Below are 18738 nucleotides of genomic sequence, written 5' to 3'. Positions count from 1 at the left end.
CGCTCTGAGACACCTTTGGGTAGTGAAGGGTGGGGGTATAAATCCAATCTCTTCTTCTTCTTCTTGAAAAAGAGCAGTTTCTGTCAGAGCTCTCTCAGCCCCACCTACCTCACAGGGTGTCTGTTGTGGGGACAGGAAGGGAAAGGAGTTTGTAAGCCGCTCTGAGACTTTTTTGGGTAGTGAAGGGCGGGATATAAATCCAACCTCCTCCTCCTCCTCCTCCTTTAAACTATCTGGGGAAAGCATTACATAACTGCATATTGTTATCAACACCAGGGTTTTCGGAAAGGACTGCTAAATTTCAGGATCTGGCCCATTTTATTTACACCCTGCTTTGCACCGCAATGGGGACCAATGCTCCCTCTAAGCTGTGGAGACTTGTGAGCAGTGATCGATCGCCAGTTTGGTGCAGCAGTTAGGAGCACAGGCTGTAATCTGGGAGAGCCGGGTTTGATTCCCCACGCCTCCACATGCAGCTGCCGGTAAACCTTGGGTCAGTTACAAGTTCTCTCAGAGCTGTTCTCTCACAAGCAGTCCTCAAAAGAGCTCTCTCAGCCCCACCTCCCTCACAGGGTGTCTGCTGTGGGGAGGGGAAGGGTAAGGAGATTGAAAGCTGCCCTGAGACTCTTTCGGGTAATGAAGGGTGAGGTATAAATCCAATCTCCTCCTCCTCCTCCATCCATTCTCTTTTCCCAAACATCTTTGTTTAGCTCCCAGACAAGCGCATCTTTGGTTCTCAACCCTGAAGGGGGGGGGGGGAACTGTACTCCTGAGCAGTGTTCCCTCTAAATTGAGTTCAGTGTGAGCTAGCTCAGTTTTTTAGCCTCTGGCTCACACCTTTTTGTCTTAGCTCAGGAAGGATGGCTCCAGAGCAAACTAATTTCTGCAGCAGCCAAATCGCTCGCTCACAACTTTATTGCCAGGAGCTCAGCAAGTAGAATTTTTGCTCACAAGACTCCACAGCTTAGAGGCAGCATTGCTCCTGAGTATTTCAATATTTTAATTTTCCCAGGGTTTTTTAATGTTGAGAACTGATTGGCTTAACAACGGCTATCCACCCTGCCTCCATTGCGCCACACCCTGGAGCTGTCAGTCACAGCCAAGTTCCCCACCAGAGGCCATTAGGGCTCCACCTGATTTCCCTGGGCCCCTCCCCTTGGTCTGCCAGGTACTGTTGCTCCACCTTCCACCCCTCAGGGCCTGAGCTTCATGAGCGACCCAACTAATTTTTAAATCAGCATTTAATTTCGTTTATGCCGTGTGTGGATACTTGCTGGCTCGGAATTGCAGGGCTGGGCAGCAGGATGGGAAAGAATGGTGGAGGGGAAATGAAGCACCCAGAGAACGAACTTGGTTATATGGATTTGCCGGCCTCAGTTCAGGGCCAGACTGGACAGATCTACCCTTGAAAACTAAAAGCTAGCACACCCCAGAGCATCTTAAAGTGGAGGTGAATATGGCCGTTCATCACAATATTTTTAAAGGGTGTATTTGAAAAGGATGTCTTGCTTGCTTTCCAAATTTTTTTTAAATGACCCTGTGCAATAATCCCTTGTTGCAATCTCCCACGAGTGCAGTCTCAGTTTTCCGTCTCCCCCCAGCAGTTTTTCCTGCTGTTGGCAGAGGTCTTTCACATCACCTCCTGCCTGGTCCTTTTAACTGGAGATTCCGGGGATTGAACCTGGGTCCTTCTACATGTGAAGCAGAGGCTCTTCCACTGAGCCAAAACCCCTCCCCAAACACAATTGGTTTACTGGGGGCACACCAGCTTTCATGTAGCCCAGCATTCTCATCACATCCCATCAAACTGCCTTCTACTGAATCAGACCTTCAAGTCCATCAAGGTCGGTGTTGTCTACTCAGACTGGCAGCAGCTCTCCAGGGTCTCAGGCTGAGGTCTTTCATATCACCTACTGCCAGATGGTTTTTTTTTTGACTGGCGATATCGGGGATTGAACCTGGGACCTTCTGCATGCCAAGCAAATGCTCTGCCACTGAGCCACAGCCCCTCTGTTTGCTAAGAGTGGTTCTGTGGATGCTTCTGGGATGCTGGGTGGGATTCTTGGGAGCTTTCCATCCCTCACTGGCATCACATCGCATCCCCTTTTGCAGGATGAACAGGCATTCCGGAGAGCCGTCTGGGAGAAGAACTTGCAGAAGATCAAACTTCATAACTTTGAGGCTTCCTTGGGCAAACACAGCTATTGGCTGGCAATGAACCACCTGGGCGATTTGGTAACCGGCTTCCTCCTCATCTCTTTAGATTGCATGGCGCTAAAGCCTGTGAATTTCCTGCTTTGTTTAGGAGGTTGTTTAGATGGTGTTAGGGAGCAGAATATTCACAAGCAGTCCAGCTGCTCAGGAGCCAGAGCTGTTGGAAGGTTTACAGTCCAACTTCCATGGGGGAAGGGGAAGTCTGTCGGTTTGCCTGGGATCAAAAGCTTGCAGGTAGGGGGGGCAAGAGTAGTGAAAGACCTGGAAATGGTGGGCAGAGTGGAGAGGGCAGAGATTCCAAGTGGTAAGGACAGGCAGGAAAGAGGAACCTGGGGGGAGAATGAGGCAGGAAGCAGTTGCTTACTGGTAACGGTGCTGTGAAGAAACTTCATTATGCAAGGTCAGGAGGGGCTGTGCTCTATGGCAGGGATTGGGAAGATGATCAAGAGACTGGATGATACGGGGGGGATCAGGGGTCATTTCGTAGAAAAAGAGGTGCAGGAGCTCATTAGCATAACTTATTTGCATACACCACACCCCCTGACATCACCGGAAGTGTGTCAGAAGGCAACACCCACCACTCAGGCTCCACTGGACTGTTTTGGATTGCTAGCTATTGGGGGGAGCTTTGGGGAGACACAAAGGCCTTGGGCTAACCACTCTTTCTCAGCATGACCTACCTCACAAGGTTGTTGTAAAGATAACAGGGGGAAACTATGTATAGAATCATAGACTCATAGAGTTGGAAGGGACCTCCAGGGTCATCTAGTCCAACCTCCTAAACAAAGCAGGAAATTCACAAATACCTCCCGCCACCCCACACCAGTGACCACTGTTCCACGCCCAGAAGATGACAAAAAAAAAATCCAGGATCCTTGGCCAAACTGGTCCGGAGAAAATTGCTTCCTGACCCCAAAGTGGTGATCAGCGTGTAAGGAAGGGCCACGAGAACCAAGCACTGAGGCAACCCTTCCTGCCCTCCCTCTCATGATCTGCCTAAGTTCACAGAATCAGCATTGCTGTCAGAGGGCCATAGTCTAGTCTGTGTCTGAAACCCCCCCAAAGAAGGAGAACCTACCACCTCCCGAGGAAGCCTGTTCCACTGAGGAACCGCGCTGTCAGGAAGTTCTTCCTAATGTTTAGCCAAAAACCCTTCTGATTTAATTTCAACCCGTTGGTTCTGGTCCGACTTTCTGGGTGTCAGGATCCTGGTTAAATCAGTTCTGAACACCAGTCACTTTGAAGAAAGCTAACTTTATTGAGACAGTCGATAGATACCATCCTGGACACATCTATTGTTAGGACCGAAGTTGAACGAGTGAAGGTTGCAGATATAGTGGATTCAAGTAAAGGCACTAAAGATCGGGACCCAATCGCCCCACGGTATTTACCCGCCAGAATTAACAGTCATCTCCAGTGTTCCCTCTAAGCTGAGATAGTGTGAGCTAGCTCACAGTTTTTTAGCCTCCAGCTCACACATTTCTGTCCTAGCTCAGGAAGGATGGCTCCAGAGCCAATTAATTTATGCTGTAGCCAAATCGCTCGCTCACAACTTTAATGCCAGTAGCTCACAAAGTAGAATTTTTGGTCACAAGACTCCACAGCTTAGAGGAAGCATTGGTCATCATCCCTCCCCCCCCACTAAGCACTTACTCTTCTCAGAGCATCCCTCTCACCAGAATTCACGGTTGCCTACCCCCCCATAGGAGCTGCGGTGGCTCAAGTGGTTAAGACGCTGAACTGCAGGCTGTGGAAGGTCAGTAGTTCAGCAGTTCGAGACCCGAGTGTGCCGCATGACGGAATGAGCTCCCGTCTCTAGTTCCAGCTCCTGCCAACCTAGCAGTTCGAAAGCAAGAAATTGCAAGTAGATAAATAGGTACCGCTTCGGTGGGAAGGTAACAGCGTTCCGTGCGCCTTGGTGTTTAGTCATGCCGGCCACATGACCACGGAAACGTCTTCGGACAGCGCTGGATCTTCGGCTTGGAAATGGAGATGAGCACCGCAACCCTAGAGTCGGATTCGACTGGCTTTCGAGCAAGGGAACCCTTTACCTTTTTACCCCCCCCATAGGCACGTAGCCTCTACATAGCAAGGAAAACAGGATCATAGACATTTGAGAAGCCAGGACATTTGGCATCGCTATGGTGACAAGCCCCGGGGAGAGAGAGGAGCCTCCTCTCTCAATGGCAGGCAAGCTGTTAAATGCAAAATGCACAGGGAACCTGACCCTGGGGTAACAAAAAACAACCGCCCTAAGCTCCTTGGAAGACTGGTGAAGGCCCCGTTCACACGCCGAATTTGCTGCGGGAGAGCCACGGATGCTGGGCGCGATCACACCGCAACATCTGGCAAGCGTAGCGCACCCGTGGCCAACCTGTGGCGTGCCGCCGAAGCTGCGCGGTTAAAAAGTATCTCAACAAATATACTAGCAAATGGTTTGCCACGGGCTGCCGACGGAATCGTTCCGTGTGATCACGCCGGTGCGCGGCTTTCCCCCTGGCTGTCCTCCTTGACACGCATGCACTAACGGATGAAACCGTGGTTTGCTGCCGTCGCATCTGATCACGTTCTGGCAGGTCTAATTGCGCCGGCGCAAAGAGCAATGCCTCCCCTCCCACGCGTTATCTGGACCGTGTGACCGGGGTCGAAGTATCTTATTAAAGAATACAGGTATTGTGATTTTGGGGCAAACTGGAGCTTTTCTTCCTGATCCCTTGGTCCAGATCTTTGATCTAATCCCCCAGCTGCAGGGATTTCTCAATAGTGAGGGAGACAGGCCCACTACCCGCCCCCAGGGGCATTTCCCCCATTGCCCACACTGGAGGCTGCAGTTTCAGCACTGGAGACTGGCTCTGGGTCTGAGTTCAAATGCTTAAACCTTGCAAGCGGTTTTATAAAATGTGTAACGAGCTCAGCATTTCACCAGAGACAAAATCAGGCAAGGCTTCAGTGAGTTTCACGTATATTCTCACCCAGGGCTTTTTTTGTAGAAAAAGCCCAGCAGGAACTCATTAGCATAATAGGCCACACCCAACAGCAGAAACTCATTAGCATATTAGGCCACAACCCTGACATCACAGCTCATTAGCATATTAGGCCACACCCCCATGTTACCAGAAGTGTGGTCATCCAGCCACGCCCACCTTTTGCTTCTTATTTTGTTGACCTTGTTTGTGGTCAAAACCCAGGGCTTTTTTTTGTAGCAGGAACTCCTTTGCATGTTAGGCCACACACCCCTAATGTAGCCAATCCTAATGAGTTTCTGCTCTTGGGTGTGGCCTATTATGCTAATGAGTTCCTGCTGGGCGTGGCCAACTTGGGAGCCAGCCAGAACGCTGTCCCTGTGCGTTCCTGCCCAAAAATAGCCCTGTTCTCACTACAGCCTTGTTAGGTAGGCCCGTGTTGTGACCAATATGTTGTGGCCAGTGAGGAAATGAGGGATATCGACCATCTTGAACGTTAAATGAATTTTTAAATTGACTGTTTAATATGTACTGCACAGCACCATTTTAGTTGTATTTATCGAAGTTTTAATGTATTCCATGTTTTATTCGGCTTGTCCGCTTGTTAGCCGCCCTGGGCCGTATGGGTAGGGCGGGATACAAATCCCAAAAAATAAAATAAATAAAAATAAATAAATATTGAAAACAGAGGGGAAGGGGCTGAGGTCAAAGGAACCAGGGGGTGGGGGGAGTTGCTGACACCTCTAAGTTGTGAGTTCCCAGCTGCTCTGAGGTTTGAGTGGGCGGGGCCCTTCCTAGGACCTGCCGCTGCTTCTTGTTCACCTGCAGAAGGTGAGATCTGATAAGTCCTTTTCTCCCCAGACTGATGAGGAGTTTAACCTGATGCTGAATGGCTTCCATCCTGACCCAGTGGAGCCCCATGGTGGGAACCTGGCCTTGTTCCAAGAATCGGCCTCTCTGAAGACCCCCAAAGAAATAGACTGGCGCACAAAAGGTCACGTCACTCCAGTGAAAAATCAGGTGAGAAAAGCCTAAAGTAAAGGTAAAGGTTCCCTTGCTCGAAAGCCAGTCGAATCCAACTCCAGGGTTGCGGTGCTCATCTCTGTTTCCAAGCCGAAGAGCCAGCGCTGTCCAAAGATGTTTCTGTGGTCATGTGGCCGGCATGACTAAACACCAAGGCGCACGGAAGGCTGTTACCTTCCCACCGAAGTGGTCCCTATTTATCTACTTGCAATTTCTTGCTTTCGAACTGCTAGGTTGGCAGGAGCTGGAACTAGAGACGGGTGCTCACTCCGTCATGCGGCACCCAGGTCTCGAACTGCTGAACTACTGACCTTCCACAGCCTGCAGTTCAGCGTCTTAACCACTTGAGCCACCGCAGCTCCATGAGAAAAGCCTACTAGCTCTTTATTAGGTGTATGGTTCATTTTGGTATGTTGTTATATGTTATAAGTTCATGTATTATAATGTTGATATGTAATGGAAAATGTTTTTAAAACTTAATACAATTGTTAATAATAAAAAAGAAAAGCCTCCATTCTCAGAGGCAGTGTATCTCTGAATTCCAGCTTCTTGTCACCTGTGCTGGCATGGGGGTTTGGGAGTTCATTCTGTGTCTTAGTAATTGCTATTGCATTCTTGTCTCTGCTGTTCTGCCTGTGCCGCAATGCTTATCTCTACAGATGTGCAGGAGGATGTTATGTTGAAGGTTGTATTGTCTGGAAGTACTCCTATGTACCGTGAGAGACTACTGCTTCCCAGCTATCGCCCCCTAATGGTTTCCTAGCTGGTCCCGCGTGCGGGAGGGTAGCTAATTGGCCCATGCCATGGGGGGGTGCATACAAATGCCCTATATCCTATTATGCTCAATGGGTTGCCACCATTCTTAACAGTGCCTGTGTTACTGCATCTATAGCTTTGCAATAAAAGTATGACCGTTCTTGAATGTGTGTACTTTGTTGTAAGCTGTGGGTTCTGACACTTCTGGGGCAGGGGCAACCTTTGGCCCCTGCTTGTGGGCAGCTGACTGACTACTGTGTGAAACTGGAAACTGAATCAGATGGGCCGTAGGCCTGATCCGGTGGGGATCTTTTTGTTCCCACAGGGCCACTGCGGGGCATGTTGGGCCTTCAGCGCCACCGGAGCTCTGGAAGCTTTGCTGTTCAATAAGACAAGCCGGCTGGTCTCACTCAGCGAACAGAACCTCATTGACTGCTCCGGGAAGCTGGGGAACCACGGCTGCCATGGGGGGTACATCACGCGGGCCTTTGAGTACGTGCGGGATAACAGGGGCATAAACTCAGAGGACGCCTACCCTTATTTGGAGAAGGTAACCCAATGCATACGCCGGACATGTCCCGCTAAGCTTGCCAACCCCCAGGTGGTACCTAGAGATCTCCCGCTATTACAATCGATCTCTAAGATGGCCAAGATCAGAGCCCCTGGAGAAAATGTAGGGTTGCCAGGTCTCTGGCTGCCGGCGGGGGGGTGGGGGTGGTCCCTCCATTGGTCCGTGTTGAAGAAGAAGAAGAGATTGGATTTATACCCCGCCCTTCACTACCCAAAGGAGTCTCAAAGCGGCTTACACACTCCTTTCCCTTCCCCTCCCCACAACAGACACCCTGTGAGGTAGGTGGGGCTGAGAGAGCTGACAGAAACTACTCTTTTTCAAGAACAGCTGTGCCAGAACTTGCCCAAGGTCATCCAGCAGCTGCAAGTGGAGGAGTGGGGAATCAAACCCGGTTCTCCCAGATTAGAGTCCACGCACTTAACCACTACACCAAACTGGTAGATGTCTTTGCTGTGTGCGCAAAGCGTATGCGCTGTGATGACGTTACTTGGAAGTGGTGTCATTGCGCAGGGCATATTGCGGGGGATGTTCTATCATTTAAGGAAAAACTCTATAAACCATAGAGTTTTTCCTCGAATGATCGTGTCCCCCTGCAACGTGCTCTGGGTGATGACATCATCTCTGGGTGACACCATTGTGCTGGGCACGTCGGTGCAGATGCAGCACTCTGGGGGCGGGGTTCCCCCCCCCCCGCTGGGCAGATTGGGGCCAGCAGATCGGGGGCCCAAGAGCGGGCAACCCCCCGCCCCCGTTGGGGGAATGGGAACCCTAAGATGGCTGCTTTGGAGGGTGGACTCTGTGACAGTGTACCCTGCTCAAGTCCCTCCCCTTCCCAAGCCCTGCCCTCCCTAGGCTCCACCCCCACCCTGATTTCCAGTTATTTCCCAACCCAGTGCACAGCCCTGCTGCAGAAGCATATCAAGCTCCTGTGGCACCATCTTGAGGATCGCCACTTCTTGTTTTTCAAGCGACTAGTCCACATCATTGTGTGTCCCTCAAGAGGACAGAAAGGAGAAAAGGAGAGGGGTGCAAATCTGGCCCAGAACCACCAATGCCCTGAAATCTTCTGGCAGGTGTAGTGGCTTATGACATTACTCTGTTGTAGCACAGTGGCTGAGACGGGGAGCCGTGAATCAGGTTCAGATCCCTCTTTTGCTGTGCTCATCAGGACCCGGCTAGTCTGAGCCTCAGCCCCCCTTCCCCAGTAGAATATTAGCACTGACCTGCCTTACAGGACTGTTGTAAATCCCTCTCCACTTCCCTTCCTGCAGTAAGGGGATATTAACAGTGGAAGGTTGTCACACCATCTTTTTGAGAACACCATGTAAATCTTGAGGATTACGATGATCTCAAATCAAAACACATCTTTGCTCGAGTGAATGTGCTGGATAGGAAAGGCTTCCACGCAAGTGACCAGAATGAATCCTTACCTTCTCTCTCCCCTCCCCACCCCAATGTACTCCCAATAGGGGCCCTGATCTAGGCACCATCATCTGTGCTAGTTAGTCTCTCTCCTCGCAGAGGCAGGGCTTTTTTGGTGGTGGCTGCTTCCTGTCGCAAAATAGCCTTCCCTTGTTACCCTGCATTGAATTGAAATGACTTATTTTCATTCGGCAAGGCATTCAGGAGGCTGAGTCTATTCCACTTAGGGATGCCAGCCTCCAGGTAGGGCCTGGGAATCACCTAGAATTACAGCTCACCTTCAGACTACAGAGATCAGTTTTCCCTGGAGAAAATGGATGCTTTGGAGGGTGGGCTGTATGTCACTGTGCCCCACTGAGGTCCTTGTTCTCCCCGGGCTCCATCCCCAAGTCTCCAGGAGTTTCTTAACCTAGGTCAGGCAATCCTGCCTTCCCCTCCCCTCCGAGGGGGAACCCGGCAACTCTAATTCCACTACTGGTGGCACTTTCCTCCAGTGCACAGGGCCTTTCTTCCATCACAAGTTCCTTTGAACCCCTTGCATCATGGGAGGGCTCCTTGCTCTAGAGGGAACTGCTACTGCTACTGGAACAGATACACAGGATCCAAGCCAGGAACAGATGATGGGGGCAGTGTTCCCTCTAAGCTGAGTTAGTGTGAGCTAGCTCACAGTTTTTTAGCCTCCGGCTCGCACATTTTTCTCCTAGCTCAGGAAGGATGGGCTCCAGAGCGAACTCATTTATGCAGTAGCCAAATCGTTCAGACAGGGGTGGGCATGCTTCTAACACACCAGCAAAAAAATTTGATCACAGAAAAATGTTCCCTGACTGCTTTTATGGGGGGGGGGGGGGGGGGGGGGTGTCCCTGGTTTGTTTTGCTGTTCTTGTTTTTTTCAAAAAAGAAAGATTTATGGGAATTCTAAACAATTATTGTTTCTCACCTGCAAGTATTCCTGTCAGTTTTTATGCTCTCTTCGAGCCAAAAAAACCCCCACCATAAAATTAAGTGCACAGAAATCTAAACATAAAACCCTCATTTGTCCTTTCCATGCAGGAGGGATTCAGTTGTCATTACAACCCCCAAGAACGAGCTGCTAACTGCACTTCCCTGGTGGCAGTTCAACGGGGGAGCGAAGCAGCCCTGGAGCAAGCGGTGGCCACAGTCGGCCCAGTTTCGGTTGCTGTGGATGCCCATAACTTCCCTTTCCATTTCTACAAGTCTGGTAAGGTACCTCTGGGGAGGAACAGTTTAAGAAGTCCTCAGCAAGATTATCTCCATGGGGAAACCTTCCCGCGTGCACACAAAAGCTTATACCCAGAATAAAACTTTGTTGGTCTTAAAGGTGCCACTGGACTCAAACTTAGTTTTTTATTTATAAGCAGTCCTAACTTAGATTTTAAATTGTGGTCTGTTAGGTGTTTTTTTAAATCATTATTGTTTTAGATTATAAGCCACCTCGAGTTCTGCAATGCAGAAAGGCGTCTAATAAACCAGGTGTCAGACTCCTGGGCAAGTTATTCTCAACAACACTCTCTTTGGCAGTGATATGCTTATTGAGTTATAAGCAGGGGTCATTTCGTAGAAAAGGAGGTGCAGGAGCTCATTAGCATAACTCATTAGCATAACTTATTCGCATATGCCACACCCCCTGATATCACCGGAAGTGTGTCAGAAGGCAACACCCACCGCTCAGGCTCCACTGGACTGTTTTGGATTCCTAGCTATTGGGGGGGGGAACGTGCAGATCTGTCCTCACAGAGGAGGGAGAGCTTCTACCTGAATAAAACCTGGTCTTAAAGGTGCCACTGGACTGTTTTGGGCCGGGGGGGGGCTCTGCAAATTACTTGGCTGCTTCTTGCTCTGACTGAGGGCTGCTGGGAGCAGGGGGTGTGGCTTGTTGCATGTGCCCTGGGCTCTTTACTGCCGGAGCTCCGCTCCTGTGCACTTCTGCAGGAAATGACCCCTGGTTATAAGCAAGTTCCAGGTCTTAACAGTACTGTGTCAGTTCTAGAGGTTTTGGTTGGTACAATCATAGATAAAGGTAATTCAAATGTGACTCCTCCTAAGGCCCACTCATACGTCACATACACTCCGCCTAGCCCCCAGCATCTCTACCCCCTTTCACCTGGGAAATATACGATCCCATTATCTACAAAGCAAGCTGGCACCGAAAGTCTCAAGGACATTCCTCTGTGAATGGATGGAAGGCTTCTTTGGAAGATTTACGTCACACACTCCACACACACACCCCAAGGAATTCCTCTCCTCCAGCATCTATGGCAAACTGAGCAGAGTGAGGTTTGACACCAGGTGGTGTTCTCTGCACAGTGGCAGATCCTGAAATACCTCTGGACCTTAAGAGTTCCCTAAGTAGGGTTGCCAAGTCCATCTTCCGCCCCCAGCGGGGGACTTTGGGGTGTTCCTGGAGGGGGCGGGGCATCACCGATGTGATGATATCACGTTGGGGACGTCCACCCCGCACCCCGCCCGCCAGTGTGCCCGATCTCCAGAAACGCCAGTTTTCTGCACTTAAAGGAGACGGCGTTTCCCTTTTAAGCACACGGAGCCGGCGTTTCCCCTTTAAGAGCAAAGAGCCGCCGTTTCCCTTTTAAGTGCATGGAGCTGGCATTTCCCTGCAAGCCTGATCTCAAGCGGAGATCGGGCTTGGGAGGAAACGCGGGTTCCATGAACTTAAAGGCAGCCACCCCTCTCTCTCTCTCAAGAGAGAAGGGAGGGGGTGGCTGTGGGTGTTGGGGGCGGGCCTATGCGCACACCGCCAATGCTTAAAAAAAATGGCAGGTGAAAAGCGGAAGCCTCGGGCAGCTTTGGAGCAGGGAGGGGGCTTAAACCGGAAGTGGCTCGACACCGGAGGAGCAGTCACACAGGGGGGAAATGTGGCTGGAAACGGAGAATCAGGAAAACACCACTTGGGGACCTGGTAACAAAATACTCTGGTTTAAAGGGGGTTTGAGCCGGAAAGCGACAGCTGGGGATGGGAGGCAGATGTTGGCTGTGTGATCGCACGTATAAAATCCGTTTCTGAACTGGCACGACACCAGATCAAATGGCGCGTCTGAACGCACCCAGTCTGTGCAAGTCAGCTGCTCCCCTTTTCGTTACCCGATGATTCCGTCACTGGATGGTCCTCGGCTGGAGATAAACAGAAACACTACAGATTTTGATCTGTGAAAGCAATCCAAAACAGCAGTGGAGGCAGCGAGAGGATCTCTGGAGTGCTTTGAACTGGGATGGCTATTTCATGTACCCCTGTGTTGGCCATAGGGTTGCCAATCTCCAGGTAAGGCCTGGAGATCTCCTGGAATTACAACTGGTCACTCCCTTCCCCAAATCCCACTCCCCACAGGCTCCACCTCCAACATATCCAGGAATTTCCCAACCCAGAGCTGGCGACCCTAGTTGGCCCTCAATGCAGCAATCCCCCAAAGCAGATGTATTCACTTGGACTTTCAAGATCGAACCCTCGGTGACGGAGTTGAGTCATTTCTTGCTGTCTGGGAAAGGTCTGGGGTGGTCATATTGCTAAGAGGGTGTTAACAAGGAGTTCATATTATTCTTTTTGCTGTCCCCAAACCTCTCCTTTTGTCCAGGGATATTTTCCAGCATCTTCTGCAGCGATGTTGTGAACCACGCCATGTTGGCAGTTGGGTACGGTATCTCCCAGGAGGACGGGAAGGAGTACTGGATCCTGAAGAACAGGTGATGACAAGGGACGGGCGCTGGGATGGTGGCGGCAGGAAGCCCTAAGGGGAAAAGACGGGCGGGACACAGGTCGAATCTGCATTTGCATTTTAAAATCAGTTTCGTGCTGCTGTGACGCCGTCTTTCTCTATGCTTGTTTGAATGTTGTTTGGAGAAGATTCTTTTAAAGCAGTGCGGAGGCGCAGTGACAGTGGAGCCGCCCCGAAAGGACGATAAACATATGCGGACGTGCAAAAGTATGCTAGCACTGTTGAGGTGTGAAAACGACACCAAATGTAGACAGCTTTTTTAAAGACGGAGTCAAAAGGCTGGGACACCGGTGGGAAAGACAAATGCAGATTCAGCCACAGCCTTTGTGGGCAGCATAGCCACATGCCAGGGGAAGGGGGCACCTGCTTTGCTTTTCTGTTGTTCTTTGGCACCAACAGTACACGTGGTCAAAACTGGTATTGCAGCTACCAGCTCAGCAAGGCTGCTCTTGGGCTATCTGCTTTGGCAGTTTGGTTACACATCTGGTTGGAACTAAGGGAGCCAGTTTGGTGTAATTGTTAGGAGCGTGAACTCTAATCTGGGAGAACTGGGTTTGATTCCCCACTCCTCCACATGCAGCTGCTGGTGTGACCTTGGGTCAGTCACAAGTTCTCTCAGAGCTGTTCTCTCAAGGGCAAGTCCTCGCGAGAGCTCTGTCAGCCCCACCTACCTCACAGGGTGTCTGCTGTGGGGAGGGAACGGGAAAGGAGATTGTAAGCTCCTTCAGGTAATGAAGGGAGGGGTATAAATCCAACCTCTTCTCTTCCCTTCTTCTAAACTCCTTCCAGCTCCAAGGACAGATTCCCAGTGTTCCTAAAACACAGTGCTTTACCATCCTCTTCAGAAACATACAACCGGAAGGCGTCCCAAGGGTCATCTAGTCCAACCCCTGCACAATGCAGGGGATTCACAGCTGCCTTCTCCACCCCTCTCGGGTTATGTCAGACATATCTTCCTGCATATTTAAACTACAGGTTTTTATGCCAGACGTAGTCATGACCGCAGGGCCACTGTGTTCATGAGGGCCCAGTCCTGGTTGGGATCACCTCAGTGTGGGGGAGGAGAGGCTCTTGCCTCCCCCCCAGCTGTTTTTCTTACCTGAAACCCCAGCACTATTTTGGATTGGAAGTACAGTTGTGGGGAGAAAGGTAGGAGCCCCTTCCCCCACCCCATGGTGGTCCTGACCAGAATCGGGCCTCTGTGGTGCTGTTGAAAGAGCTCTCTGGCGAGGATTCACTGCTTCAAAATGGCCGTGCGTCCCCAGAGGCAGATCTGGGAACGCCGCCATGTCTAGTTTGGTGTTCAGACTAGGACTATGGGAGACCTGGGTTCAAGAAGAAGAAGAGAAGAGATTGGATTTATACCCCGCCCTTCACTACCCGAAGGTGTCTCAGAGCGGCTTACAAACTCCTTTCCCTTCCCCTCCCCACAACAGACACCCTGTGAGGTGGGTGGGGCTGAGAGAGCTCTGACAGAAACTGCTCTTTTTCAAGAACGGCTCTGACAAAACTATGGCTTGCCTAAGGTCATCCAGCAACTGCAAGTGGAGGGGTGGGGAATCAAACCCGGTTCTCCCAGATTAGAGTCCGTGCACTTAACCACTACACCAAACTGGCTCTTCAAGTCATTAGGCAACCATGAAATTTTCTCTGAGTATCTTGGGTCCAGTCAGTGTCGCCTAGCTTACCCTGCAGGGCTTTTGTGAAGGAGGAGGGAGAACCGTAGATGTTGCTCTGAACTCTTTTGAGGAAGGGTGGAATGAACATGATGGTAGGGTTTTTATCAACCAGTAGGTGGCAGCAGTCACCATAATAATATTATTTATTTATCATATTTGTTTATCAAATTTATCTAAGGACGCCTGTGTCACTTAACACCTTCTGTAGGAAAGAAAGTTTCTGTCCTGAATTAAACCCAAATCCAGTCAAATGTGTTAATGTACTCTGTTTGCAGACTCGCCGTCAACGGCTGCCATGGGGAACCCAAACAATTCCTCCTGGTTCTGGTTCTGATTAAGCCCAATAGTCTATCAGCTGCCAAAGCTCTGGGCTGTTGAGGAACTGGTAGTGTTGCCAGCTCTGAGTCTGGAAATGCTTGGAGATCTTGGGAGTAGAGCCTGGGGAGGTTGGGGTATAATTCCATAGAATTTCAGTGGTGTGGTGGTTAAGTGTGCGGACTCTAATCTGGGAGAACCAGGTTTGATTCCTTGCAGCTGCTGGTGTGACCTTGGGTCAGTCACAAGTTCTTTCAGAGCTGTTCTCTCAAGAGCGGTCTTGAAAGATCTCTTTCAGCCCCACCTCCCTCACGGGGTGTCTGTGGTGGGGAGGGGGAGGGAAAGGAGTTTGTAAGCCCCTCTGAGACTCCTTTGGGTAGTCAAGGGCAGGGTATAAATCCAATCTCCTCTCTTCTCTTCTTCTTCAGTATTTTCACTCACTGCTCAGGAGAAAAACTGGGGAAACGCCAGACTTTTAAATGCCCTGAAAGAGGCTTACCACCCACCTACCCCCTTTTCTTAGTTGTCTTCTTTGCAACTGCTGGATGACCTTGGGCAAGCCATAGTTCTATCAGAGCTGTTCTTGAAAGAGCAGTTTCTGTCAGAGCTCTCTCAGCCCCACCTACCTCACCAGGTGCCTGTTGTGGGGAAGGGAAAGGAGTTTGTAAGCCACTTTGAGACTCCAAGTGAAGGGCAGGGTATAAAGCCAATCACCTCCTCCTAAACAGCCAGGTTCTCCACAGGAGCTGATGTCTGTCGTCTAGAGTTCAGTTGTAATCGTGGGAGATCTCCATGCCCCACCTGAGGGTTAGCAGCCCTAGCCCTGGCTCTTTCAGATCTGTTCTACTAACGCAGTTGGGCTGTAGGAAGAAGCCGATGTTTCCTAGACTATAGTTCAAGGCTTTGTAGCCCCTGGTGAGAAGACTCTCCCTAGAAGGAAGGCCATATCTTGACACTAGACCACAGTTTCAGTTCACTCCACATTGTCTCTATTGAAAGGCTCTCAGGTAACAGGTGATGGAACATAAGAACATAAGAGAAGCCAATGCTGGATCAGGCCAATGGCCCATCCAGTCCAACACTCTAGGTCACACGGTGGCCAAAAATACCAGGTGCCATCAGGAGGTTCACATTGGGGCCAGGACACTAGAATCCCTCCCACTGTTGCCACCCCCCCCCCAAGCACCAAGAATACAGAGCATCACTTGCCCCAGACCGAGAGTTCCTGTCTATACCTTGTGGCCACTGATGGACCCCTGCTCCATATGTTTATCTTGAAGCCATCCATGCTTGTAGCTGCCACCACCTCCTGAGGCAGTGAATTCCATGTGTTAATCACTCCTTGGGTGAAGAAGAAGGACTTCCTTTTACCTGTTCTAACCCAAGCCATGAAATTAAAAGACACCAGCTCCTTGGGAGGAAAGCGATGGCGAACCTCAACAGCATGGTAAAAAGTAGAGACATCACCCTGCCAACAAAAGTCCGCATGGTCAAAGCAATGGTATTCCCAGTAGTACTGTATGGCTGCGAGAGTTGGACTATAAGGAAGGCCGAGCACCGAAGAATAGATTCTTTTGAACTATGGTGCTGGAGAAGACTCTTGAGAGTCCCTTGGACTGCAAGAAGATCAAATCAGTCAATCCTCAAATAAATCAAGCCTGACTGTTCCCTGGAAGGCCAGATAATGAAACTGAAGCTCAAATACTTTGGCCACCCAATGAGAAGGGAGCACTCTCTGGAGAAGACCCTGATGCTGGGAAAGACTGAAGGTCAAAGAAGACGGGGACGGCAAAGGATGAGATGGTTAGACAGTGTCATAGTTGCAACGAACATGAAATTGAGCAAACTTCAGAGGACGGCGGAAGACAGGAGGGCCTGGCGTGATTTTGTCCATGGGGTCGCGAAGAGTCGGACTCGACTGTGCGACTGAACAACAAAAAACCCAACACTGAGCGTCCACAAGTTCTTCTGTTGTGAGAAAGGGAGAAAAGCACTTCTTTCTCTACCTGCTCTGTCCCAGGCATAATCTTGTAAACCTCGATCATGTCACCCCTCAGCCGTCGTTTATCAAGCCTGAGACTTTAGAGAGTGGGATGCAGCATAGAGACCCCCCCCCCCCAAGCGGGAAGAACAGCTGTCCTTTTAAATTTTATTTGCTGTCAAGTCACAGCTGACTTGTGTCGACCCTGTGGGGTTTTCAAGGCAAGAGGCGTTCAGAGGTGGTTTGCCATTCCCAGGCTCCAAGCAGCAACCCTGGGCTTCCTGGGTGACTTCCCATGCAGAGACTGACCAGGGCTGACTGTTAAGTCGCTCACTTAACAAAGTAGTCGGAGAGTGATTCAGCAACGATTCAGCTTTATCCAACAACTCGTAACACAACTCCAACACGGATCAACTCTGATAGCCAGAACAGCTTTTACATTGAAGCTGTTCCACTTTTAAACTCTCCCGGCTAATATAGCCACGCCCTACTATACAATACCAACCAATAAGATTGTATACATAAAGTCCAATCACAGACGTTCCCGCTCAGGGAGCTTGATGGCATGTGATTGGTTGGTTCTTCCTGGGCTACCAATAGGATTGGAGGGATTAGGATCCTAGCCCAGGATGAAGCTTGACATGGAACTTCAATTAGGTGTTTCACATACAGTCATGTATTACAATGGCAGCTATTGAATACATCACACTGACCCTGCTTAACTTCCAAGATCTGATGAGATCCGGCTAGCCTGGGATATCCAGGTCAGGGCTAAAATAACCTGCTGTGGTATATGTAAGGCAGCAAGTTCTGCTCTTTAGCCAGGGGGATCATAGCTCAGCGATGGAGCACCTCATATGCGGAAGTCCCCAAGTTCAGTCCCCGGCCCGGCATCTCCGTTTAAAGCAGGGGTGTCCAACTCATTTGTTACAAGGGCTAGATCTGACATAAATGGGACTCTGTGGGGCCAGGCCATGCATGTCATTAAATGTAATGCCAGGTACCAGAGATATAAACTTTATAAAAGATACAAACACAACTAGTTTGGTGTAGTGGTGCAGTGGTTAAGTGCACGGACTCTAATCTCGGAGAACCAGGTTTGATTCCCCCACTCCTCCACTTGCACCTGGAGCCATAGTCCTGGCACAGCTGTTCTTGAAAAAGAGCAGTTTCTGTCAAGAGCTCTCTCAGCCCCACCTGCCTCACAGGGTGTCTGTTGAGGGGAGGGGAAGGGAAAGGAGTTTGTAAGCCGCTCTGAGACTCCCTTGGGTAGTGAAGGGCGGGGTATAAATCCAATCTCTTATCTTCTTTTTCTATATATTTACTCAAAATACAAATATGCTTAAAACTCTTGCGATATTTTGTTCATTTAACAGTCTTTAACAACGGACCCCTCCCTAACCCCCCCCCCCACAAAAAAAGATGCCTGCATAAAATAGAAAGGTGGGGGAACAGTGGGATTTGGTAATGCAATTTTAAAAATAAAACATCAAGAAAAAGCACAAGGATCACAGCAGAAACTAAAATATAAACTAAAAATATAAAACGTTCTGAGCCTAGGAACAGAAAGTGGCTGGGCATTGCAAGCTTCCTCCCCCCCCCCATACGAAGAGTGGCAGTGACTCTCCACTGTAATGTCCCCCTTTGGCTGTGGGTTCACAGGTTAGAGTACTCACTCAAGCACCCATTCTCAGGTCATTCAGCAGAGACAAGCTGGCTCAAAACATCAACCATTTATTTACAAGACGACAACTCCAACCAGCAACAACTTCAGCTGGCGTACGAATACTGGAAACTGAAACTATTTGAGCTCCACTCCATTGAAATACATTGCAGCACAGACAAAGTTGCAAAGAAAATGCGGAATGGATTTTCCATTAAGGTCTCCGGCCCTAGATAAAACTACTCTGGGACTGGAATGACAGTCCCCAGAGTGGAATGACGGTCCCTGGGAGGAGCAGAAGCATTCTGGGAATGGAATGAAGACCCCCAGAGTGGAATTCCATTCCCAAAACACTGTTGTTACTCCTAGGGGCTGTCTTTCCATTCTGCGCCCTGTCATTCCAGA

The 18738-nt window shown here is 50.0% G+C and overlaps 1 protein-coding gene across 1 annotated transcript in view; it reads left to right on the top strand.

The window, feature by feature from the left end:
- Nucleotides 1-2046: 2046 nt before the first annotated feature.
- LOC107118284 (cathepsin L1-like) overlaps nt 2047-18738 on the top strand; it is a 17173-nt gene continuing 481 nt past the window's right edge. The window contains exons 1-5 of the mRNA XM_015420589.1: nt 2047-2235; nt 6039-6197; nt 7282-7506; nt 10000-10168; nt 12555-12663. Coding sequence (XP_015276075.1) covers nt 2047-2235; nt 6039-6197; nt 7282-7506; nt 10000-10168; nt 12555-12663 — 851 coding nt within the window. The remainder of the gene's footprint in view (nt 2236-6038; nt 6198-7281; nt 7507-9999; nt 10169-12554; nt 12664-18738) is intronic.

This window comes from Gekko japonicus, unplaced genomic scaffold, assembly GCF_001447785.1.
Source record: "Gekko japonicus isolate JY-2015 unplaced genomic scaffold, Gekko_japonicus_V1.1 scaffold884, whole genome shotgun sequence".
Lineage (NCBI taxonomy): Eukaryota > Metazoa > Chordata > Lepidosauria > Squamata > Gekkonidae > Gekko > Gekko japonicus.
Note: the sequence above shows the minus strand (reverse complement) of the source record. Positions and strands in the feature narration are given on the sequence as shown.